At 42.3% G+C, this 18,549-nt stretch overlaps 1 protein-coding gene across 23 annotated transcripts in view; it reads right to left on the bottom strand.

Annotated features, from left to right (window-relative positions):
- The window catches only part of Tcf4 (transcription factor 4), a 344,060-nt gene that overhangs the window by 121,300 nt on the left and 204,211 nt on the right, over positions 1 to 18,549 (bottom strand). For 16 of the 23 annotated variants that reach the window (XM_021150789.2, XM_021150794.2, XM_029472242.1 and 13 more), the window contains 2 exons: positions 2,205 to 2,334; positions 1,682 to 1,731 (listed from right to left, as the gene is read on the bottom strand). In XM_021150789.2, coding sequence (XP_021006448.1) covers positions 1,682 to 1,731; positions 2,205 to 2,334 — 180 coding nt within the window. The remainder of the gene's footprint in view (positions 1 to 1,681; positions 1,732 to 2,204; positions 2,335 to 18,549) is intronic. The other 7 variants (XM_029472245.1, XM_029472249.1, XM_029472264.1 and 4 more) reach the window with 1 other exon arrangement.

Raw genomic sequence — 18,549 nt, 5'->3', positions numbered from 1 at the left:
ATAATGAGTTATGAGAAGTTACTGATAATTGGTAATATTGTAGCCACTTCAAATAACTCCTAAGAAAGTGTGAAGATTTCTGTAGATTTTTTTTTGCAGTAAAACAAAACAAAAAACCAAAACACAAACAAATACAGAAAGCCCAAAGTTTATTTTCACCTGACGCATAGATAAAATGAGATAACTCGAGTTCTAGTGGCTCCTGCTCAGAGTTACAGTGTCACTAACAACCAACCATCCTTTGAATGTTTTTAATATTATCAGGGTTAAATTATGTTCAAAATCTAAACAACTTCAAGGACTTTATCGCTTGAAGCTGTTCTTAAAACTATTCATCTCAAATTCTATCTATGTTAGCTCTACCACTAACCTCAAGCTGAAATTGTGCCTCCAAAAGCAGCCAATCTGAATGAAATATAGGAACTCAAGAAATAACAACACGGTACAGTTTTAAGTGACATATTGATATTCTAAAATGACTATTTTATATGCCATTGGCAGTTTTATTTACACAATATTTTTCCATATTTATGGCTAATTTTGTGGTGCTTCTTCAACATTATCAAGTCTGATAATCAGCATACAAAATTTGTGAGGTTTTTCTTTTGATACGACTTATTCTGATATATTCATTTAATAATTTTTTGGATGAGCTGAACTGAAATCAAGTCAAATACACAGGTGTGTGGGTTAATCTAGCACATTTGCAAAACCCATTATTCTTCCAATTTACTAAAAATGAAATAAAACCAATGAGCGCACTGATTGGTAATACATTTTCAGAAATCTAAATATAATTTTGTCTTAAAGTATAAGAACTTATAAGGCCCATTAGCCTTTTTTTTTTTTTAACACAGTAGAAGATCACATTAAAACTGCCTTTACATGTTTAACACTGGAAGGAACAGAAAAAAAAAACAGGGAAAAGAGAGAGGAAATCATATTTTTATTTTACATAAGGAGAAGATTACTAGCAATGGATCCATTATAAACAAATTAAATACTCGGAGGACCTAAAATTTGCAAATACATGAACTCAAATCAATATATCATGCATTTCCTGTGATCATAACCAACTTTTCCTAGGTCAGGACCTGGGGCACCGCATCACCGTGCCCCCTCCACAGCCCCAGGTATCACAGATTCCCAGAATGCTTGGGTTACAGCTGGATTCTCCTAGCCTCACTTTTGCAAGCAGTGACCACCTTTGCAGCTCTTATTCATCAACCTCTTCAGAAAATAGAGACATTCTCCCTGCACCCTGGGCTGAAACCCATGTAATTTTTTTCCCTAAATCCGCTCCACAAATCTCCTTTCGCATGCAAATCCATAACTCATCATAATACTGACAAAGAATGTAACTGACACAGGAAACCAATACTCAGGCTCTCCAAAGCCCTGGACAGGTAAATCTCTGCAACTCGAGGCACCTTTTTCAAGGCTCTCTTCAGAGCTTAACTTGCTGAGTACCAACACAGGCCTGGAGCCTTCTGGCAGGGGCCATTAATCACCACAGTGAGGGTCAGGTGAAACTTGTCACTCCTACCTTCTCCACATTCTAGATGCGGCACGCACAGCAGCTCTGGGCGCACAGAACCTCATTGACTTTGTTAGCCTTCTAATGACACCACACAGAACACAACACACAGAGAGTACGGAGCGAAAACCAGGCAGTACTTACTGAAGACGGCAAACCCGGAGGAACTTTTCGGACTTTCTTTGTCTGCACCTCTGAAAGATAACGAAGAAGCCGTGAGTTCCCACGGGCCCAATTCTCCAAACGAGAAGATGTCAAACCAGGATCTTACAGAGCTTAGAGCGGCCTTTCTTTAATAGCCATCCCAAGTAGCTCCAGCGACTGACTATCTCTCTCCCCTTTCATGCTACCAACAGATGAAATGACACTTTGCTGGTGAAAATGAAGAGACGGGATCTACCTTGTGACTACTTTGTGTTTTAAAACACAGGTTTCTTGTGTGTGCAGTCAAGAGATACATGCCAAAATAATCAAACATTTTCAAAAGTAATGGTGCTGTGTAGATGGGTACCGTATCCCCTGGGGGAATAGGAGAGGCATCAAGCTGAGGACTGGCTCAAATATTTTGGGATTGGGGTTGTACTTTGAGGCAAAGTAGGGGTAGTGTAGCATTTTTTTAAGTGAACTTAATAAAGACCCCACGCATTCACACAAAAGAGGGCCTTACCCATGGCACTACTGTGAAGAGGCCTCCGGCGGGCATTATTGCTTGAATACTGATAGTACTGGGAGCCAGGTTTGGTGGGCGAAAGGGTTCCTGGATTGCCCATATCCATGTCCCCTCCGAGGAGACTCTGCTAGAAGGAGAAAAGCAAAAGAAAGCAAATATAGGCCTTAAAATTTTTTGCATTTACCACCTTGCACCTGATTGTGAGCAGAGCAATACAGAAACCAGCATTTGCTGAGCCAAGACAATTAAGAAAACAACTGCCAAAAGGGCTAAAGCTCCGGAGAAGCTACCATCAAGCTGGGTTTTCTAAAATTCTTTACTTTGAAGAAGGTAGATGGTACCCCCTTAAACCAAATCTATTTTTAAAAAGCATTTTAGATGATTAAGAAAAAAACAAACAAACTTTCATTTCATAAGAAAGCATCATTTCTCTAAGATGGATGTCTTCCTTTTCCATACTTAGGCTCCGGCCTGGGAACTACTCAGACCTGTGTTTTGACAGGACCAACCTGAATCTCATTTTTTGAACACATACGGTGTTCCCAGCTGCACACACTGGGCGACAGTGTGGACAGTCCACTTCCTATGGGACACATCCTGACCACCAAGGACTTTTCAAGGCTCTCACAGAGCACAGAATGCCAGATGAGTGCAGAAGAAATTCAAATCCCAGGGCAAACTTTCAATGTGATAGCAAAAGGAGGCATTCTCTACAAACGGGGGGGGGGGGATCCGGGGAGCTCTCCTGAAGACTACCAGAAACTGAAACAAATCCCTTGCGGAGTCAACGTTTACCTGAACACTAGAACATTCCCACAACATCATCAAGTTGTCACGGTGTGAAAAATTGCTAAGCTTTTGAAAAATGATGACATAAGACAGATTACATAATATTACATTTCCTGAAAGCTACATAGGAACTAACCCACAATACACAAACAGCCTGATTATACTCTGCATTGGACACATTGTCCTTTAAATTATTCTGATAGGCAATAAAACATGTGTAGATAGTACCATTTATATTAAGGACAAATTTGCTATTTAATAAAGAAATTTTAAAATTAAGTACTAAAAATCTAACTTTATCGTTACTTGTAATCAACTTTTACTGACTGAACTAATTACTGTCCTTGATAAAGTACAGAACGTGTTTTCCCTAATCTAAATTCTAATCACCATGTCACTCACAACAGACTTAGGGATGCCTCACTAACACACTATTCACATGCAAAATACTCTAAATAGGCCAATTATGACTCTGCCCCTGTTCCCTGGTTAACCCGCTGAGAACTGAAAAATTTCACAAGGCAGTCACCACCTAAAACAAAGGGTCCTTGTTTTAAATTAAGACAGTCTTTTTGATTCCTAAATAGCTCAACAAAGTGGCATGTCTTCCAGTGCAAGCAGTTGGTCAAATATGACCCATAAGCTGGGAAATATGACCAAGTTCAAAGCTCTCCTAGCTACCACTATATAGCTAAATATCATACAGAGAGCTGACCATGGTGGGGATTTCTGTGCTATTGGTGAACACTATGTAACAGGATAATCAGCCATTGGCATGCCTGTCTTTGCTGCTTCAAGCTTACAACGTGTTCAGGGATACACAATAAACATCACTTTCCAAAAAAGAAAAAAGAAAAAAAAAAAAGAAAATAAAAGAAAGCCTGAAGAAGAGATTCTAGGAGTGAAAACATATTTCTGAGTAGCCAGTTATCAGTTCTCTGCTAGCATTTTGGTGTCAGCCACTAAGAATGAAAATTGGGTCATTTGCCAGATAAAAAAAATCTAAAATCAGCACACCCAGCTATTGCCTCTCTAGAACTTCCAGAAGATGCAGAAATATTAATACTGGCAAGCTAAAGCACCACACACAATATAACCAACTTTTCCAGGAATTGGGGGTTTAGAGGTCCAACATCAAACATTTTAAATATCAAATATTGAGAATCTCAACCTGAAATTCCACTTGAGAAATTCTTATTGACCAAAATCTACATTTATTTGAACATTAATCCAATATATATTTTTTGAAATCTCCACTGAGTAAAGTGTGAATGGTATGAAGTCACTGCCTCTCCATAAATTCGTAAATCTACAACTGAGTCTTTATTTTATTAGGAAAGGAGTTTGAAGACAATAATATATTATTGTTATTGACTATTTTCCAGTATGCTGAGCCTCCTGCATTCTAGGCAAAGGATCTACTGTGAAGTTACCTCATTTAGACTAGCTTGGTATCTGCCAATAGTGCTGGTACTGTATTGGCAATCATTACTATTATTTCTCCTTTTTTCTCTCCCCCCCATCCCCAAAATATATAAAATCCTCCAGAAAGGGTTGATTAAATATTCCCAAATATTCACTTTTCTTTTCCCTGGGTCTAGCCATGGTTTGATTCCTGTTGGTCCTGGTAGTAAAGGTTTCAGTCCCAGAAAAAGACATTTATATAGTAGGCAAACATAAAAACAAATGAGAGAGCTGACCCGGGTTTTAGTAGCATTCACAATAGAGCTGTGAAAGAAAGATAACCATAGCCCAGCTAACTGCCTGTGGCTGACCTCCTTGTTGTGGATTTCAAAGAAAGTCTTCCTGTGCACCAGTCAAGCAAAGCAGCATCCAATTTGTCTATGCAACCACATGAGCTATGTGGGTACCAGGACCAAAAACCACAGAACACTTCCCACTAAGGACTCCTGGCAGTCTCCCCCTCCCCACCCAGCGCCTCCACCCCCCCCCCCCCAAAGCACACTCCTGCTTCATTCTTTTCGATCTGTTTGTGTCCTTGGCTTTTCCACTTGGACAATGGAACATTCTTCTAAAGAAACAAAAACAAACATTTCCTCAAACTTAAAGGGCCCTAATCACCCCCATGGGGAAAATGAAGATAAAAATATATGTGCTCTCATTGTAGAGTCTACTTGTAAAATGAACAATGGCTATTTAGTATTGTTTGGTCTTTATGTTAGATGCCTAACCCTCTGTGGCAGTGAGAGAGATTAAAAATAATTTCCACTGCTGAAATGAAACACTTGGGTACATGAATGTTTAAGAGTCAATGACATGTGATTGAGGCAAATTAAATAAAAAGTACACATAAAAGATAAGGCATTCATCTGTTTGTAAAATTGCCTCCAAGTATGTAGAGCTTTGAAAACCAAACTTAGGTTTCATGGAAGTTAAGTTTCAAAGCTGCCTACTCTCAAAATGGGCAAACACATCCTTGCCTGAAATAGGATTAGAAAAGTTTTAGGGTCCTGTTTGGTTGATTGGTTGGTTGCTTTGGTTTGTCCGATTCTGGCTTTTGGTTTTTGTTCTTTAACACTGGGCCACTTTGTGTTCTATGGTTCTTTTGGGTCCACAGTACTTAGCTCCTTGAGTCAGCCTGGAAACACTGGAAGTGAGATAATGTGCTTCATACAGGCAACCCGTACAACTTAAAGGCATACTTGTAAGCCTGCTTAACTGTTCACATGTGAGGGGACAAGCCTTTCCCCTTCTCCCGGTCCAACGAGAAACAGTTTCAAGCCTTAGAATACGTACCAAAGAATAGAACGTACTCACTTTGTTCACTAAGAGTAAAAGTTTGGAGACCCCACGCACCAGCAGAGAGCCATGCCTCACATAGCCATTCATACATGGAAGTCGGGATTCTGGGAGGGTCGAGTCAATCAAATGGTTGTTCCTTTCATAGCATTGTGAACTTGCAGACTCACCCTAGCATCAGCTGAGCCCTGCCCTTATTCCACTTGCTGGGAGCTCGCTGCCTTCATTCCTCGACCAACTACCAAGCAGTGCTTAGGCAGTAAAGGATGTAAACCACGAATTAAGCTTAGGAAACAGAGAAGTGGCCTATATCTCAAATTAGATTTATAACTGAATGGTAATCAAAAGTAGAAGTAACTGCTCCAAGCTTAAATTATCAACTTTTTCTCCCCTGTTAAACTAAAATCATCTTGCTCCGAAATATTAATCCATTTCAGTCAGCACTTTAAGTGTAATGGGTGGGTGGTTCATTTCTAAAAAGGAGGATTATATTTACCCTTAATTATAGATATGAGTGAGATCAGAGAGCTATGCACACTGGTTTGGGGCATATGATTAATTTATCTAATAGGGGAATGGCCTTGAATTTCAGAGGTGGAACCTGGGAAAGCCAACAGAGGAGTGGGGGGTTAAGAAACCTCTGAGGGAAAAATGTGCCCCTCATTTTCAGGCGTTCTCTGCTTTTGCGTCATTCCCATTACGTTGTGATCTGATATCAGACACAACATCTTGGGGGAGGCTACCGGAGAACAGAGAGAAGCAGTCTCAGATGAAACCAGATTAAGCTCCTTTTCTGAACTTTTGCCAAGTGTGCGAGAGTCTAATTCGTGTTTGGGTATTCTAGCACTCACACAGCTGCGAGTCTATTCTTTCATCACAGGCCCAAGTGATGTATGGTGGCTTTGTATGGCGAGCTGACTCCATACAGGCTTGGGTTTGTTATCTGAATATGGAAATCAAATTCAGCACGGCTATCAAACTTATGAATGTTGGATATCCAGATAGGTACCTAATAGACTTTGCGAGCATTGGGTACAAAATAGACTTGGAGAGAAATTACAAAGTAGATGTATTTAAAACATTGATCGCAGCTGAGGTTTTATCTACCCGGCTTAATTCTGCACAGAATTAGGTTTTCAAAGGCAACTGCTGAACAAGATTCCTAACAGCCATGGGGAAGTTTTTGCAAATCCCTATCGAATAGCTGCTGCTGAATTTGCCATTTTGACCACAGAAGGGCCATTGCTGACTTACTTAGTAGCAGGAGGGGGCCGTAATTTTGCTGCTGTTCGCACTTACTCGGCAACCTAGAATATATCTTACACCGAAGGGCAATGAAGAACACAGTAATTCCACCTGTCCACTTTCGAACTTCAAAGCTCACGGCTGAAGGTCAGACCTTGGACAGCCTTTATCCCTGATCCCTGAAGGTGCAGAAAGACACTGTTGAGGCCGCTAACTTTGATGTTTGTCCTGGGCTTGGTTTCAGCAAAAGAAAACTTGAAAAAGGAAAAAAAATTGGAAAGATGGGATGGCAGAGATAACCCTAGGCTGAGACAGCTGCTGGGTGGTAGAAAAAATACAAATTATGGAGGTTATACCTTTGCAAGTAGTTTCTTGTAAGAAATGCTAGACATCTCAAGAAATAAACTATATTAAACGTATGCTGCACATTGTGTCTCATAGGAAATCAGAAATAAAACCCAAGCTAGGCCTAGTGAGACAGCTGTGTCTTCCCAGGTATTTAGGAGGCTGAGATAAAAGGATTGTGAAAGTCGGGGCATATAGGGGCTACAAGGCCAGCAAGGGTAACTTAGCAAGATCCTGTCTCAAAATAAAAATAAAAATAAAATAAAATAAAAAAGAGCTGGTGATATAGCTCAGTGGTAGAGCAGTTTCCTAGAATATGCAAGGCAACAGGCTCAACCCTTACTATAATAAATGAAGGAAGGGAAGAGGAAGGAAGGAGGAAAAGCAGGAGAGAGGGAAGAGAGGAGGGAGGGAAGGAGGGAGGGAGCATGATTGACTCAAGCACAGTAAGAAAAAAGGACCAGAGAGTTTGGCATAGAACAGGAGCTCAGAGGCATAGAGACTGACTGAGTACAAGTCCCCTCACCGCCTCTATAAGACAGACTAGTAAGTGGCTTATCGGAGTTATTGGGACTAGAAATGTCCCCCATATGTAAAATGTCCATCACACACTTCAGTGACCTCCCTGGGCCCAATTTTATCCTCTCCCTTTTCAAATGCCCAGCTGTGGGCTTTTACTGACTGTGTGTTGGATACTCTTTTCTTCTTCTTTTTTCTTCTTCTAACATGATACAAACAAACAAACAAACAAACAAGCAAACTTCTAGGTTTTTGGTTGGGAATTTGCATAATTCCCAAAGAATCCAAGTCACCTTGAACAAATTACTCATTTTAGCAGATTAGATTTCACCAAACATTTCAAAATTCGACTACATTGTCTTCCCGTGTAAAGAAACAAAACACCTTATATTTATATGTTATAATGCCATACAAAGGTTGCTATGGTAACTGTAACTTAATGTATCATGCGGTAATAGTGAAGTAAAAATTCATGCATTTTTTAATGGAAATTACAACTGCACAGGGATTGATGAGATATATACATCCACCTATTTGATTATTTCTCAAACGAAAGAAGAACAACAACAACCCATTATTTATTGTATATACTAAACTGAGAAGATTTTTCTGTGTTTCGTAAAAATACATTCTGGAAGTGGGGGCCATCTAATACATATTAAAAAGAGGATTAATTTGGTTGTTGGGAGGTGCATGTTCGGTAGGAAAAAAAATCACCAAAACAACCAGTAATTTAGAATAAAAATATGACTTGAAAATTCCTATGTAGAGCATGCAGAAATTAACAAAAGTACTTTCTTGTCCATTAAAACTCTCAGGTTGGGTCAGGAAGTTCATTTACTTTATAACTTTATATAAATCCACCAAAGAGCATATAAGCTGTATTTGCCTTGAACTGCTCTTCACTGGCACTAGTGTACCAAAGTAAAACAGGGACACTGCCATGACATGTAAGCATACAAAGGGATTAGCACCAGTCCTGTAAAGACATGGCTCTAACAGACATGTTGAAAACCTCACTTGACCACGTTGCTGCTTAAGTAAAATAAAAGACTGTCAGTTTGTCGCATGTCAATCTTTGGCATACTGGATGGGGAGAATTCAAATCCAAGGTTATTGTAAAAAATGTTTGCCTCTCTGGGCAAGGATATAGAAAATCCGTTCTTATGACACTAGCCTCTCGGGGAATGGGGTACATGGGATAAGATCTCCTTCCTGAACCTTGGCAGGGGGCTCTATTCTAGTCTCATGGCCAACCTGCAAACTGCCCCTATTGTAGAGCAGCAATAACATCCCCACCTGTGTAGAGGGTGATGAGGTCATTCTACTCCACAGGGAAATTGGAACTATCCAGCACAATAGCAAATGCCTAATGAAGTCTTCAAACCATCCCGAAATCCCTTCCTTCTGAGTAAGTGCCCTTCCAAAACTACACACAACCTCTCACTCTATGTGCATTAACTCTTCGCTACCAAACATCCCCTCTTTCCTGAATGTGTGGGTGATCAGAAAGAAATGCGGGGCGGGATAAACATGTCAGAATAGGAAATGACTTAAGTTAATCAATGTTTGACTCCCTATAGTGCCTAACATGGAGACCTACAGCAGAACAGACCACAGGAGAGGGGAAACACAGACAGCAAGGAGAGGCAGGGCTATAAACACTAAAGCAAGTGAATAACTGTTTCGTGGGTCAACTCCAGGTGAGAGAGAGAGAGAGCGCAAATCTGTACCTTTGCTCATTCCTACTGGTGTTGCTGCTAATAATACTAACCGCAGTCTAAGTACAGATCCTTTGGATAGTAACATGGCCGATACTGTAGCCTCCAATGTACAGATGGGGACATTTAGAGTGCTATTCCACGTGGCTAGGGAGCAATGAGGCCTGTTTGACTTGAAGCCCCAGGTAACCTGGATATGAAATCATAGTGGGTGTGAGGTTCGTCTGGGACATGATAGTATGATCACACCCACGGTGAGAATTACTGAGATGACGGGGGAAAGCTTAGAAACTTGTCGTCTGTGATTTCTCACTGCAGACTGTGTGGTCCCTCAAGGCAGAAAGTGAGCTCCCTTGTCTCTGTGACCTTGGCATCTGGCACAGTGGGGTCCTGGTGCATTGTGTGCCAAAAGTGAATGTCAACTGATTAAGCTAACTAATTAGCCAGGGAGTGCGCTTACAGGATTTCAGCTATTATTGTTATGAACATATTCTCTATCCTGTGCCAGTGGACACACAGTCCCTAAACATCCACTTGCGGTATCATCCTAAAATTCTTCTCCCTGGCCAGCCTTGAACTCACAGAAATCATCTTGCCTCTGCCTCCTAAGCACTGAAATTAAGGGCATGAGCCAGCACACCTGGCTCGTGGCATCTTTTAAAGAGAATGGTTCCTCTGAGGAACACAGCATAGGAAACCGTCTGGGAGAATTTGAGGTGGCTAGCAAAGAAATGGCTCTCCTTGGGTTGCTCTAATATCTTAGATACCTAGGCTTTGGGTTCTACTTTATCGACTACTGAAATCAAGTTGGCTTAGAGAGAAACGAAGCCAGAGAAATGGCTAGAGCAGACTTTGGAAACAAATGGGATCACCATGGAAACCTGACACAAAGTTCTGAAGCATTTCTTCACGTGAGGTAAAGGCATCTTGTTCTCTTCAGACCACATGGGCCCTTCCTAGAGTGCTGAAACATCCTACCAAAAAAAGGCCTCTGAAACTCAAAGCTGAGTCCATTTCCTCAAGTACAAAACCCTTCCGAGCTCACAAACTTTCAACCTCGCTGCATTCCCAAGGCCAGTTTACTCCTAATGCATCTTCCAGATTTCCCTTTACAGTCGGCCAGCTGAGAAGATGCCACTCAGCCTTTGCTATGTGCCAGCTGCTGTCGTGGGCCAGCAGTAAACAGAACACTCAGGTGATGGCCTCTCCTTAAGGTGGCCACAGCACAATGAGTCTGTATTTTCCCAACCACCAGCCTTAATCCCCAGTTCTTCAGCTTAGCTTTACAAGAGTTGAGTCCTTGAGTCTCCTCAAAGGATGGGTCTTTCTACTCTATGTTAAATAAACTGTGGAGATGAGAGTCAAACATCACCTCCTCGGAAATTTTTTTTCTCGGGACCCTTGAGGAAGTCACTTGTCCTCCCCTGGGCCCTAGCACCATTCCCTTATCACAGTGCCTTGGGATTTCAGACAGATGTAGGGAGACTTCTCAGTAACAGACATGCCACACTATCACCGATGCCAGTCCTGCGGTGAGCAGCAAATATCCACACAGAACTCACTGTAGCTCAAGCTCTGTTGGCTAGAGTAACCCACTTAATTTTCGCGACGCCTTGAGGGGAGAATCTTAATCCCACTTTACAGATGAGGTGGCCTGGGGTAGAAGGAAGTTAACTACCCACCCAAGATTACTTGAAAACTATTTGAAAAACCAATGAACAACCAAATTGTGTCATTTTGCTGACGGTAATTACGCCTCTTGGATTCATGCCGCTCCTGGTAATATCGCATCTGAAATTTTCAACAATTACCTCCCGCTCGTCTTTAAATCATAGGCTCAGGAGCCTTCCCTTCTCCTCACTTCACTCTCCATCACCAGCAGCAAGCTTCAGTGTGAACAATTCGCAGCCATGCATTTCACTCTCCGGTTCTGAGTCCCAGCGACCTCCCTATGAAAACTCCACAAAGAACTCGCTGGCTCCATGGAAGATTTGCTTAGTAAAGAAACTCCAACCCGTCGTGCCATTTACCCAGCACAACCTTCTGTGCACAACCTTCTGAGCAGTCCTTAGAGTGATGAGAAAGATGATACAAAAACAACCAACAATCAGAAACTTTACAAAGTTAGAATACGACATGAGTTTTAAGAGTTCTTGGAGGAGCTGTAGAGCATTTGCACATATAAATATTCTCTCTCTCTCCTTGAGGATGTAGGACAGGTATATTTTTATTGCCTGTTCACATAACACCTCATTATAAATATATTTAGATATTGAGCATGTGGGAGTGACTTGATGAACTAGTTCACACGCCAGTTGAGCAAAATCCACGAAAGGATCCTGTGGAACACACACTTCCAAAGGGCAGAAAGAATTTGGGGTATCAATTTTTCAAAGAAACAAACACTTCGAACTTTTCACACAAAACATTCCCCAGAAAAGGACTTGCATAGAACTTAAAGCTGCCACCTCAGAGTGCCTCGGTTCAGACCGAAAGCAAAGCCAGATGAACTTAAAACACGGGAAAGGAGACGGGGGTGGAAGTATGCAGACTCTAAAAGTTTCCTGGTGTGCATTAGAAATGTTAATGGTTAGCTAGACATCCGTGCACACACACGGGCACACATGCCTGCACACACCAGGACACATTACTTGACTATTTATTTCCTTTGCAGAACCCAGGGCTTGTGCGGGCAAGGCAAGCACTCTACTTCAAGCTTCTGCATTTAGAGAGAGAATGTCATTTTCCCAGGATAGCCCTGAGCTCTGGGATCCCAGGCAGCCACTGAACCTGCAGTCCTCCTGCCTCTGACTCCCAAGTAGATAAGATTACAAGTCTGTGTTCCCAGGCTCCACCTTCTAGACTCATTTTAAAACACAAGAGCGAAATGTTTATGTTTGTTTTCCATCTATGGATTCTGTCCTCATTTACAATATTTGGGGCACATTAAGGGCTAGAACTAACAGATATGCATACTAGTCCATGTTTGGGTGCCCTTTCTGTGGTAGCTCACTTCCTTAATGGCTACACCTACCATATTTGGACATCGTCTACAGTTGCACTCGGTAAGTATCCTCCTTGCTGTGGGATGAGGGTGGTTTGGGACCACAGTGGCAGAACACAGAGGCCAAGGGGAATATGCCTTCCTAGGTAATGGTAAGCCTCTTGGAGAACTGTCTGTCTCTCAACTTAGCCAGGCTCTGATTGATAGACAACAGGCTGAAGGTCAAGGCCGGGCTCTGATAGACAACAGGCTGAAGGTCAAGGCCAGGCTCTGATAGACAACAGGCTGAAGGTCAAGGCCGTTTCAGATGTAAACTCTGCATTTCCTCACTCACTTTGGTCAAATAAACGGAATTTACGTGATGGACTTAAAGGCTGTCTGTGATATTTGGTTATTTATTATTTTTTAAGTTGAGTATATGTTCATTCGGTAACCAGAAGACCCACAGTCTCGCCGCCTTACTTCTGAGATTCTTGGAGCTCAGGTAACGGCTTGTAGTTTTGTGATTACACATGACCCAGTAGGAAAGCATGCTTGTGTGCCTTTTATCTTACTAAGTATGACTAGTCACAAGATTAGCTGTGGAAATAACATCTATTTAATTCTTAGAAACTGCCTAAAACTCTGCTGGGGGGCGGGGGAGGAAGTGTCCAGTACATGCTGTCGGCATGTGTCGCATTAACCTCTCTATGTACTTTTGAAATTCTGAATAACTATGGCCCAATGATTCTAAGTGAGGCCCTGTGCTCTAGGAAAGTTCCTTTTCCCTCCCAAATGCTAAGCCAGCCCAGAGCTTCTCAGCTTCTGACATCAGAAGAGATCAGGCACATTCCGAATGAGATGGCCACATGGAAAACTCCTTCTCCTGCATCGAGGGGGTGGAGCGGACATCACAATAACCATCTTTTAATTATTTTGATATATGCACACACCTAGATATATATAGAGAACACTCCTCATGACTCGCTCAAGATAACTGCACAGATTTGAACTTGTGTGTTTATTTATCTAAGCCTAGGTCTCCCACACAGACATAGCTGGCCTTCACGTTGGCCTTGTTGGTTTGCTAGAGAATCTTTTTTCTCAAGATTACTGATCGTCTCTTTTTACACTTAGGTATTTTGATTTTAGAGCTACTTGTATAGATAATATTTCCTGCTTCTTATTATATGTAAGTACACTGTAGCTGTCTTCAGACACTCCAGAAGAGGGAGTCAGATCTCCTTATGGATGGTTGTGAGCCACCGTGGGGGTTGCTGGGATTTGAACTCAGGACCTTCAAAAGAGTGGTCAGGTGCTCTTACCCGTTGAGCCACCTTACCAGCTGTTTTCTGCTTCTTGAAGGAAGATCTATATACTCAAAGGCAAAATGGGTCCACCATCTGCATTTTATTCATATGACGTGAGGCAGAGACCCACCTCCACCAGAACCCACTGAGAGTTGTGCTGGGCAAAGTTCATTCCGCATTTGAAACCAAGGTTCTCTATAAATTTCCAGTCTGCAGCTCTAAAACTGTCAAAGCAACCAGGGGCAAACCATCTTGCACACACACAGTGTGAGTCTGTGTGTGTGTGTGTGTGTGTGTGTGTAGGTTTGTTTACTATTAGACAGGCTCTAACTGAGCTCACACAAACCTTGCTACCCTTCTTCCTTCGGCTAACTCACATACACTTGTCACTATTCCTTTACCTGGATCACCAATACTGGGTGAAGGAGTTGAGGAAGTGATAGAGCGTCAGGAAGCCATGCATGGTGCAGTCAAGATCCAGGCTCCTATTGTCTGGTGGAAGCTCTACTCTCCTCCTGTCCTTAGGAGCAGGCCACACAAGCAGTCATTTCTTTAGTAAGCTCAGCATTGTGTTCTGGGCCTAGCTCCCTGTGCAAATTCATTCATGGATATGCAAGATAAATATGTCAGTGGAGTTTAATCACTCACCTCTTCTGGGAGACAGGGTAGATCTGAGTATGTTACATGTTCAAGAAGACTACATGTAAAATACAAAGAAAAACTATAAGCGCCTGTAAGAGGCATGACATATTCATACCTATTTATAGGGCAGAGCATTATTAAATTACTCTGTGACTCTTACAACCTCCAGGGAAGCAATCTAAGCGAGAGATGCCGGGAAGTGTCTACAATGGAGGGATAGACGGCAGAGAAACTCACAGAACAATCTAGGCATCTTGAAAATTAAAACTCGGATACTGTTTGTATCTGGACATAGAAGCAAAGCTACAGATAGGGGAGGGTGGAAGGGATGGAGGTAGAGAGTGAGGGCAGGACTGGTCAGTAACACTCTATTCCCAGAACTCAGGAAACTAAGGACTGAGAAATCAACAGCCCATGGGCAGCTAAAGCTACAGAAGTGCCGTGAGTGGGAAGTCATTTGTAGTGACAATTCTGTAATTTTGGCTTTCTTAAATTAAAATAAAAGGAAAAAGAAATATTCTAAGAATATTTTTTTTTTCATTTTAATCCCAGGTGTCTGAGATATGGGGCAGCTTTAACTGACTATGGTTTGCCTCGTGCTCTAACAGAGGCATGGTTTAGTCAGCTGCAGACAGTTTCTGTGATTGTGTTAGGATTGGAATTCTGGGAACTTTTCAGAAGGTAGAGAAAGGCTAGGATCCTGAAAGGCAGGGATGGTGAACATTCACTGGGATTGGCTGACATTTGTTAGACCTCAAAGAAAAAACAAGAGAAGGAAACAAGAGAAAAGAAATTAGGTCCACAGATCTCTCTTCCCCTCTATCCTTCTTTCTCTCCTATCTAGTGATGGGGTGAAATGTAAAGGGGAGGTGGGAATAAAGGGTGGAACAAAGAACCCACCAAGTAGCAAGGGCCAGCTACACTCACTTATAAAAATAAATTAAGGAAGAGAAGGAGGTGCTACTTAGATTTTCTTTCTTTTCTTTCCTTCTTTGGTGGTGGTGGTGGGGGGGGGGGGGGGGCTAGGGGGTCAACTTGACCCAAAATTACCTTGGAAGAGGGAATCTCGGTTGAGGAAATTGCCCCCATCAGATCTGCCTTTGAGTGTGTCTGTGGGGCATTTTCTTGATTAAAGATTAATAGAGGAGAGCCCAGTTCATGTGGGTGCCACCCCTGGGCAGTACAAGAAAAGAAGCTGGTCGAACTGGGGAGAGCAAGTCAGTAAGCTGCACTCATCCATGGTCTCAAAAGTCTGCCTGGGTCTCCCGCAACGATGGAATGAACCTGTAAGATGGAAATATTCCCTTTTCTCCCTAAGTTCTTGTTCGCCAGAATTTACCAAAGTAACAGAAGAGCAAACCGGAACAGAACTCAATCAGTCAAATCCACAAAGTCAGACAAGACACAAGGAAATTATCCTAGCCTTAATATTAAAGGAGGTAGGTTGTGGACTTTCCAAAGATCAAAGAGAGGCAAAGCCCAAGGGCAACCTTCCAAATGCTCCAGGGGACAAACGCCATTCCTTTCCTGTTGCTGCTTTGTTTTAGTTTGGGATATTTGTTTTGTTTTTCTGTGACTGTGTCGCTTAGACCAACCTTGACCTCATAATCCTCTTACCCCTGCCTCTCACAAGATGGGTTAACAGGTGAAAGCCACTGTGCCCAGAGACAAAAGACATTTGTCAGGCAGCTGGAGAAAGTTCTGGGGTACTCAGGAAGAATCCGAGAGCCTTGCCAGCTTTGGCTATGGCACTATGGATGTGCTAAGCAACGGGGTAGATTATTTGTTAGAGATGCTATTTATTTATAGTATCTATAGTCAGAGACACTATGTGTTTATACATAAAATGATATGCTGCCTACAATCTGCTTTAAAACACTTGAAAAAAACATCAAGTGGGTAGGATGATGCTGAGGAAGATGGAGCAAACGTTGTCATCTGTTGAAACTGAAGGATGGAGACATGGTTTTACACATTACAACACTCTTGATTTTTTTTTTTTGTTGTATTTGAAACTTTCCAAATAAAAATACTCGGAGACAAACATATCTATGAAGCAAGTTCTGCTCATTTTCAGACTGAAGAAGGGTATTAAAGCTCAGAGCACATGTTCAATACTGGCTGTGAAGTTCAGAGTCCCCCAAGATTTATATTCCGTTCCACTCCCTACAGACTAGAATTTTAGAAATTGGCAGAAAGGCAAAGTCTCCAGACACCGTAGACTAAAGGTCAAACAGATGGTCAGGGAAGGAACTAGAAGTCCCCGCTGATCTCGGGCTCCATCACAGAAAGCCCCATTGCTCCTGTACCACAATGCTCCTTCCTTTGCAATCCAAAGGCAGAGAAGGCTGAGTCTTGAGAGAAGGTGACATGGTGGGTTCCTCCTAAAAGAGCCCACATGCCCCACATGCACACAGGGAAGCAGCGAGTCCTCCCTTTTAGTTTATGCCAATTTCCCACCTGTGCAGGTGCTCCCCAGGAAATCCAGAAATCCAGAAATACTCTAATTTTGGCATTAGCGTAAAAAAATTGGTGGTGGTGGTGGGGGTCGCAAACAGCAGCTGGATTTTTTTTTTAAAAACTGACATAAATAAAAATGTATTCATTAAATGTTTATGAAAGTCAAAACTCAGCCGCTCACTAAACTGGGTTATTTGGCTACTGCTCAAACATCAGCTTGTCAATCTGTAGAAAAGAGCTGTGTGCTTTTAGCTCGCAATTAAAAAGTGAACATCAAAGGTCTAGCACACATCCTGCAACGGATCAAAGCAAAGCTGCTGCCTCCTCCCCTGAGCTCATGTCTCATCCTACCTACCCTTCACAGAGGAGAAAGGGCTTGCAAAGCAGGGTGCCCCACGACTCAAGAGGACACTCGTCCATGCGAGCACATGCTGGCCTCCCCAACAACCACACAACTACATCAGGATGAGCAGTCGAGCCACAAAACCAAAACTAGCTTTCATGGGATTGCTTACTAAGTACCCAGTGCAAAACCAGCCATGCCAACTGAAGCAGTGTCCCTGAAGGAAATCTTTAGAAGTCAGAGAGCTGATGGGAAAAGATAGGTGGATGGGTATAGGGAGCCTGCTTGCCATGCTAGCATGTGGACCTGCACTCTGTCCTCAGCACCCAAGCACAAATCCCGGTGTGATGTTGTGTCCTTGTCGACCCCCAGCTCTGAGGGGGTGGAGATATACGTGGATCTGTGGCCTTGCTAGTCAGCCAGCCCCTGACCACAATGGAAGGCTTTGTCTCAGCAAAATAAGGTAGAAGGCTCCTGAGAAATGACACCCAAAACATGCACAAACATATGTGAATGCACATGTATACACACACACACACACACACACACAAGAGACAGGCTCATCCACAGATTAAAAAAAAAAAAGTCTTACAATTCTCAGAAGAACCAGATCAAAGTTACATGAGTCATACAGACTGCTCACTAAAGGCCAGTTGAAAAGTCAGGACATATTGAACACAGACAGAAGGAAGGGCGCAAGAATTTATAGTTAAACCAACAGTGTTTACAAATGATTTGAAATGCTTTGTAATGTGATGGATTTGAACGGAGGAGTTCATTTTCCAATGACCTGTGCTTCAAATTGACATTGGGATATTTCCTGCCCTGCTTCAAGCTATATTGATTCCAAATTTATAAACTACATAAAAAGACAGTATTCATTTCCTCCTGTATGGGAGCCCAGCTCTTCTGTTGTTGTTGATGTTCTGAGAGAATTTTATTTCAGTTCAACCCTGGCCATTTCCTGTTCCTGAAGCCCTCCTCAAGAAGGCATCTTGTCAGTCACACCTTCTTTGGTTTTGACATGACGACTCTGTAGGGAAAGGAAATTCTGAAAGCAAGAAAGATTCTGAAAGGACAGATTAAAATATTCACAACTAGGCCGGGCGTGGTGGCGCACGCCTTTGATCCCAGCACTTGGGAGGCAGAGGCAGGCGGATTTCTGAGTTCAAGGCCAGCCTGGTCTACAAAGTGAGTGCCAGGACAGCCAGGGCTACACAGAGAA

The sequence above is a fragment of the Mus caroli genome, chromosome 18 (genome assembly GCF_900094665.2).
Source record: "Mus caroli chromosome 18, CAROLI_EIJ_v1.1, whole genome shotgun sequence".
NCBI classification, from domain to species: domain Eukaryota; kingdom Metazoa; phylum Chordata; class Mammalia; order Rodentia; family Muridae; genus Mus; species Mus caroli.
The sequence above is the reverse complement of the archived record's forward strand: the minus strand, read 5'-3'. Positions and strand labels throughout refer to the sequence as shown.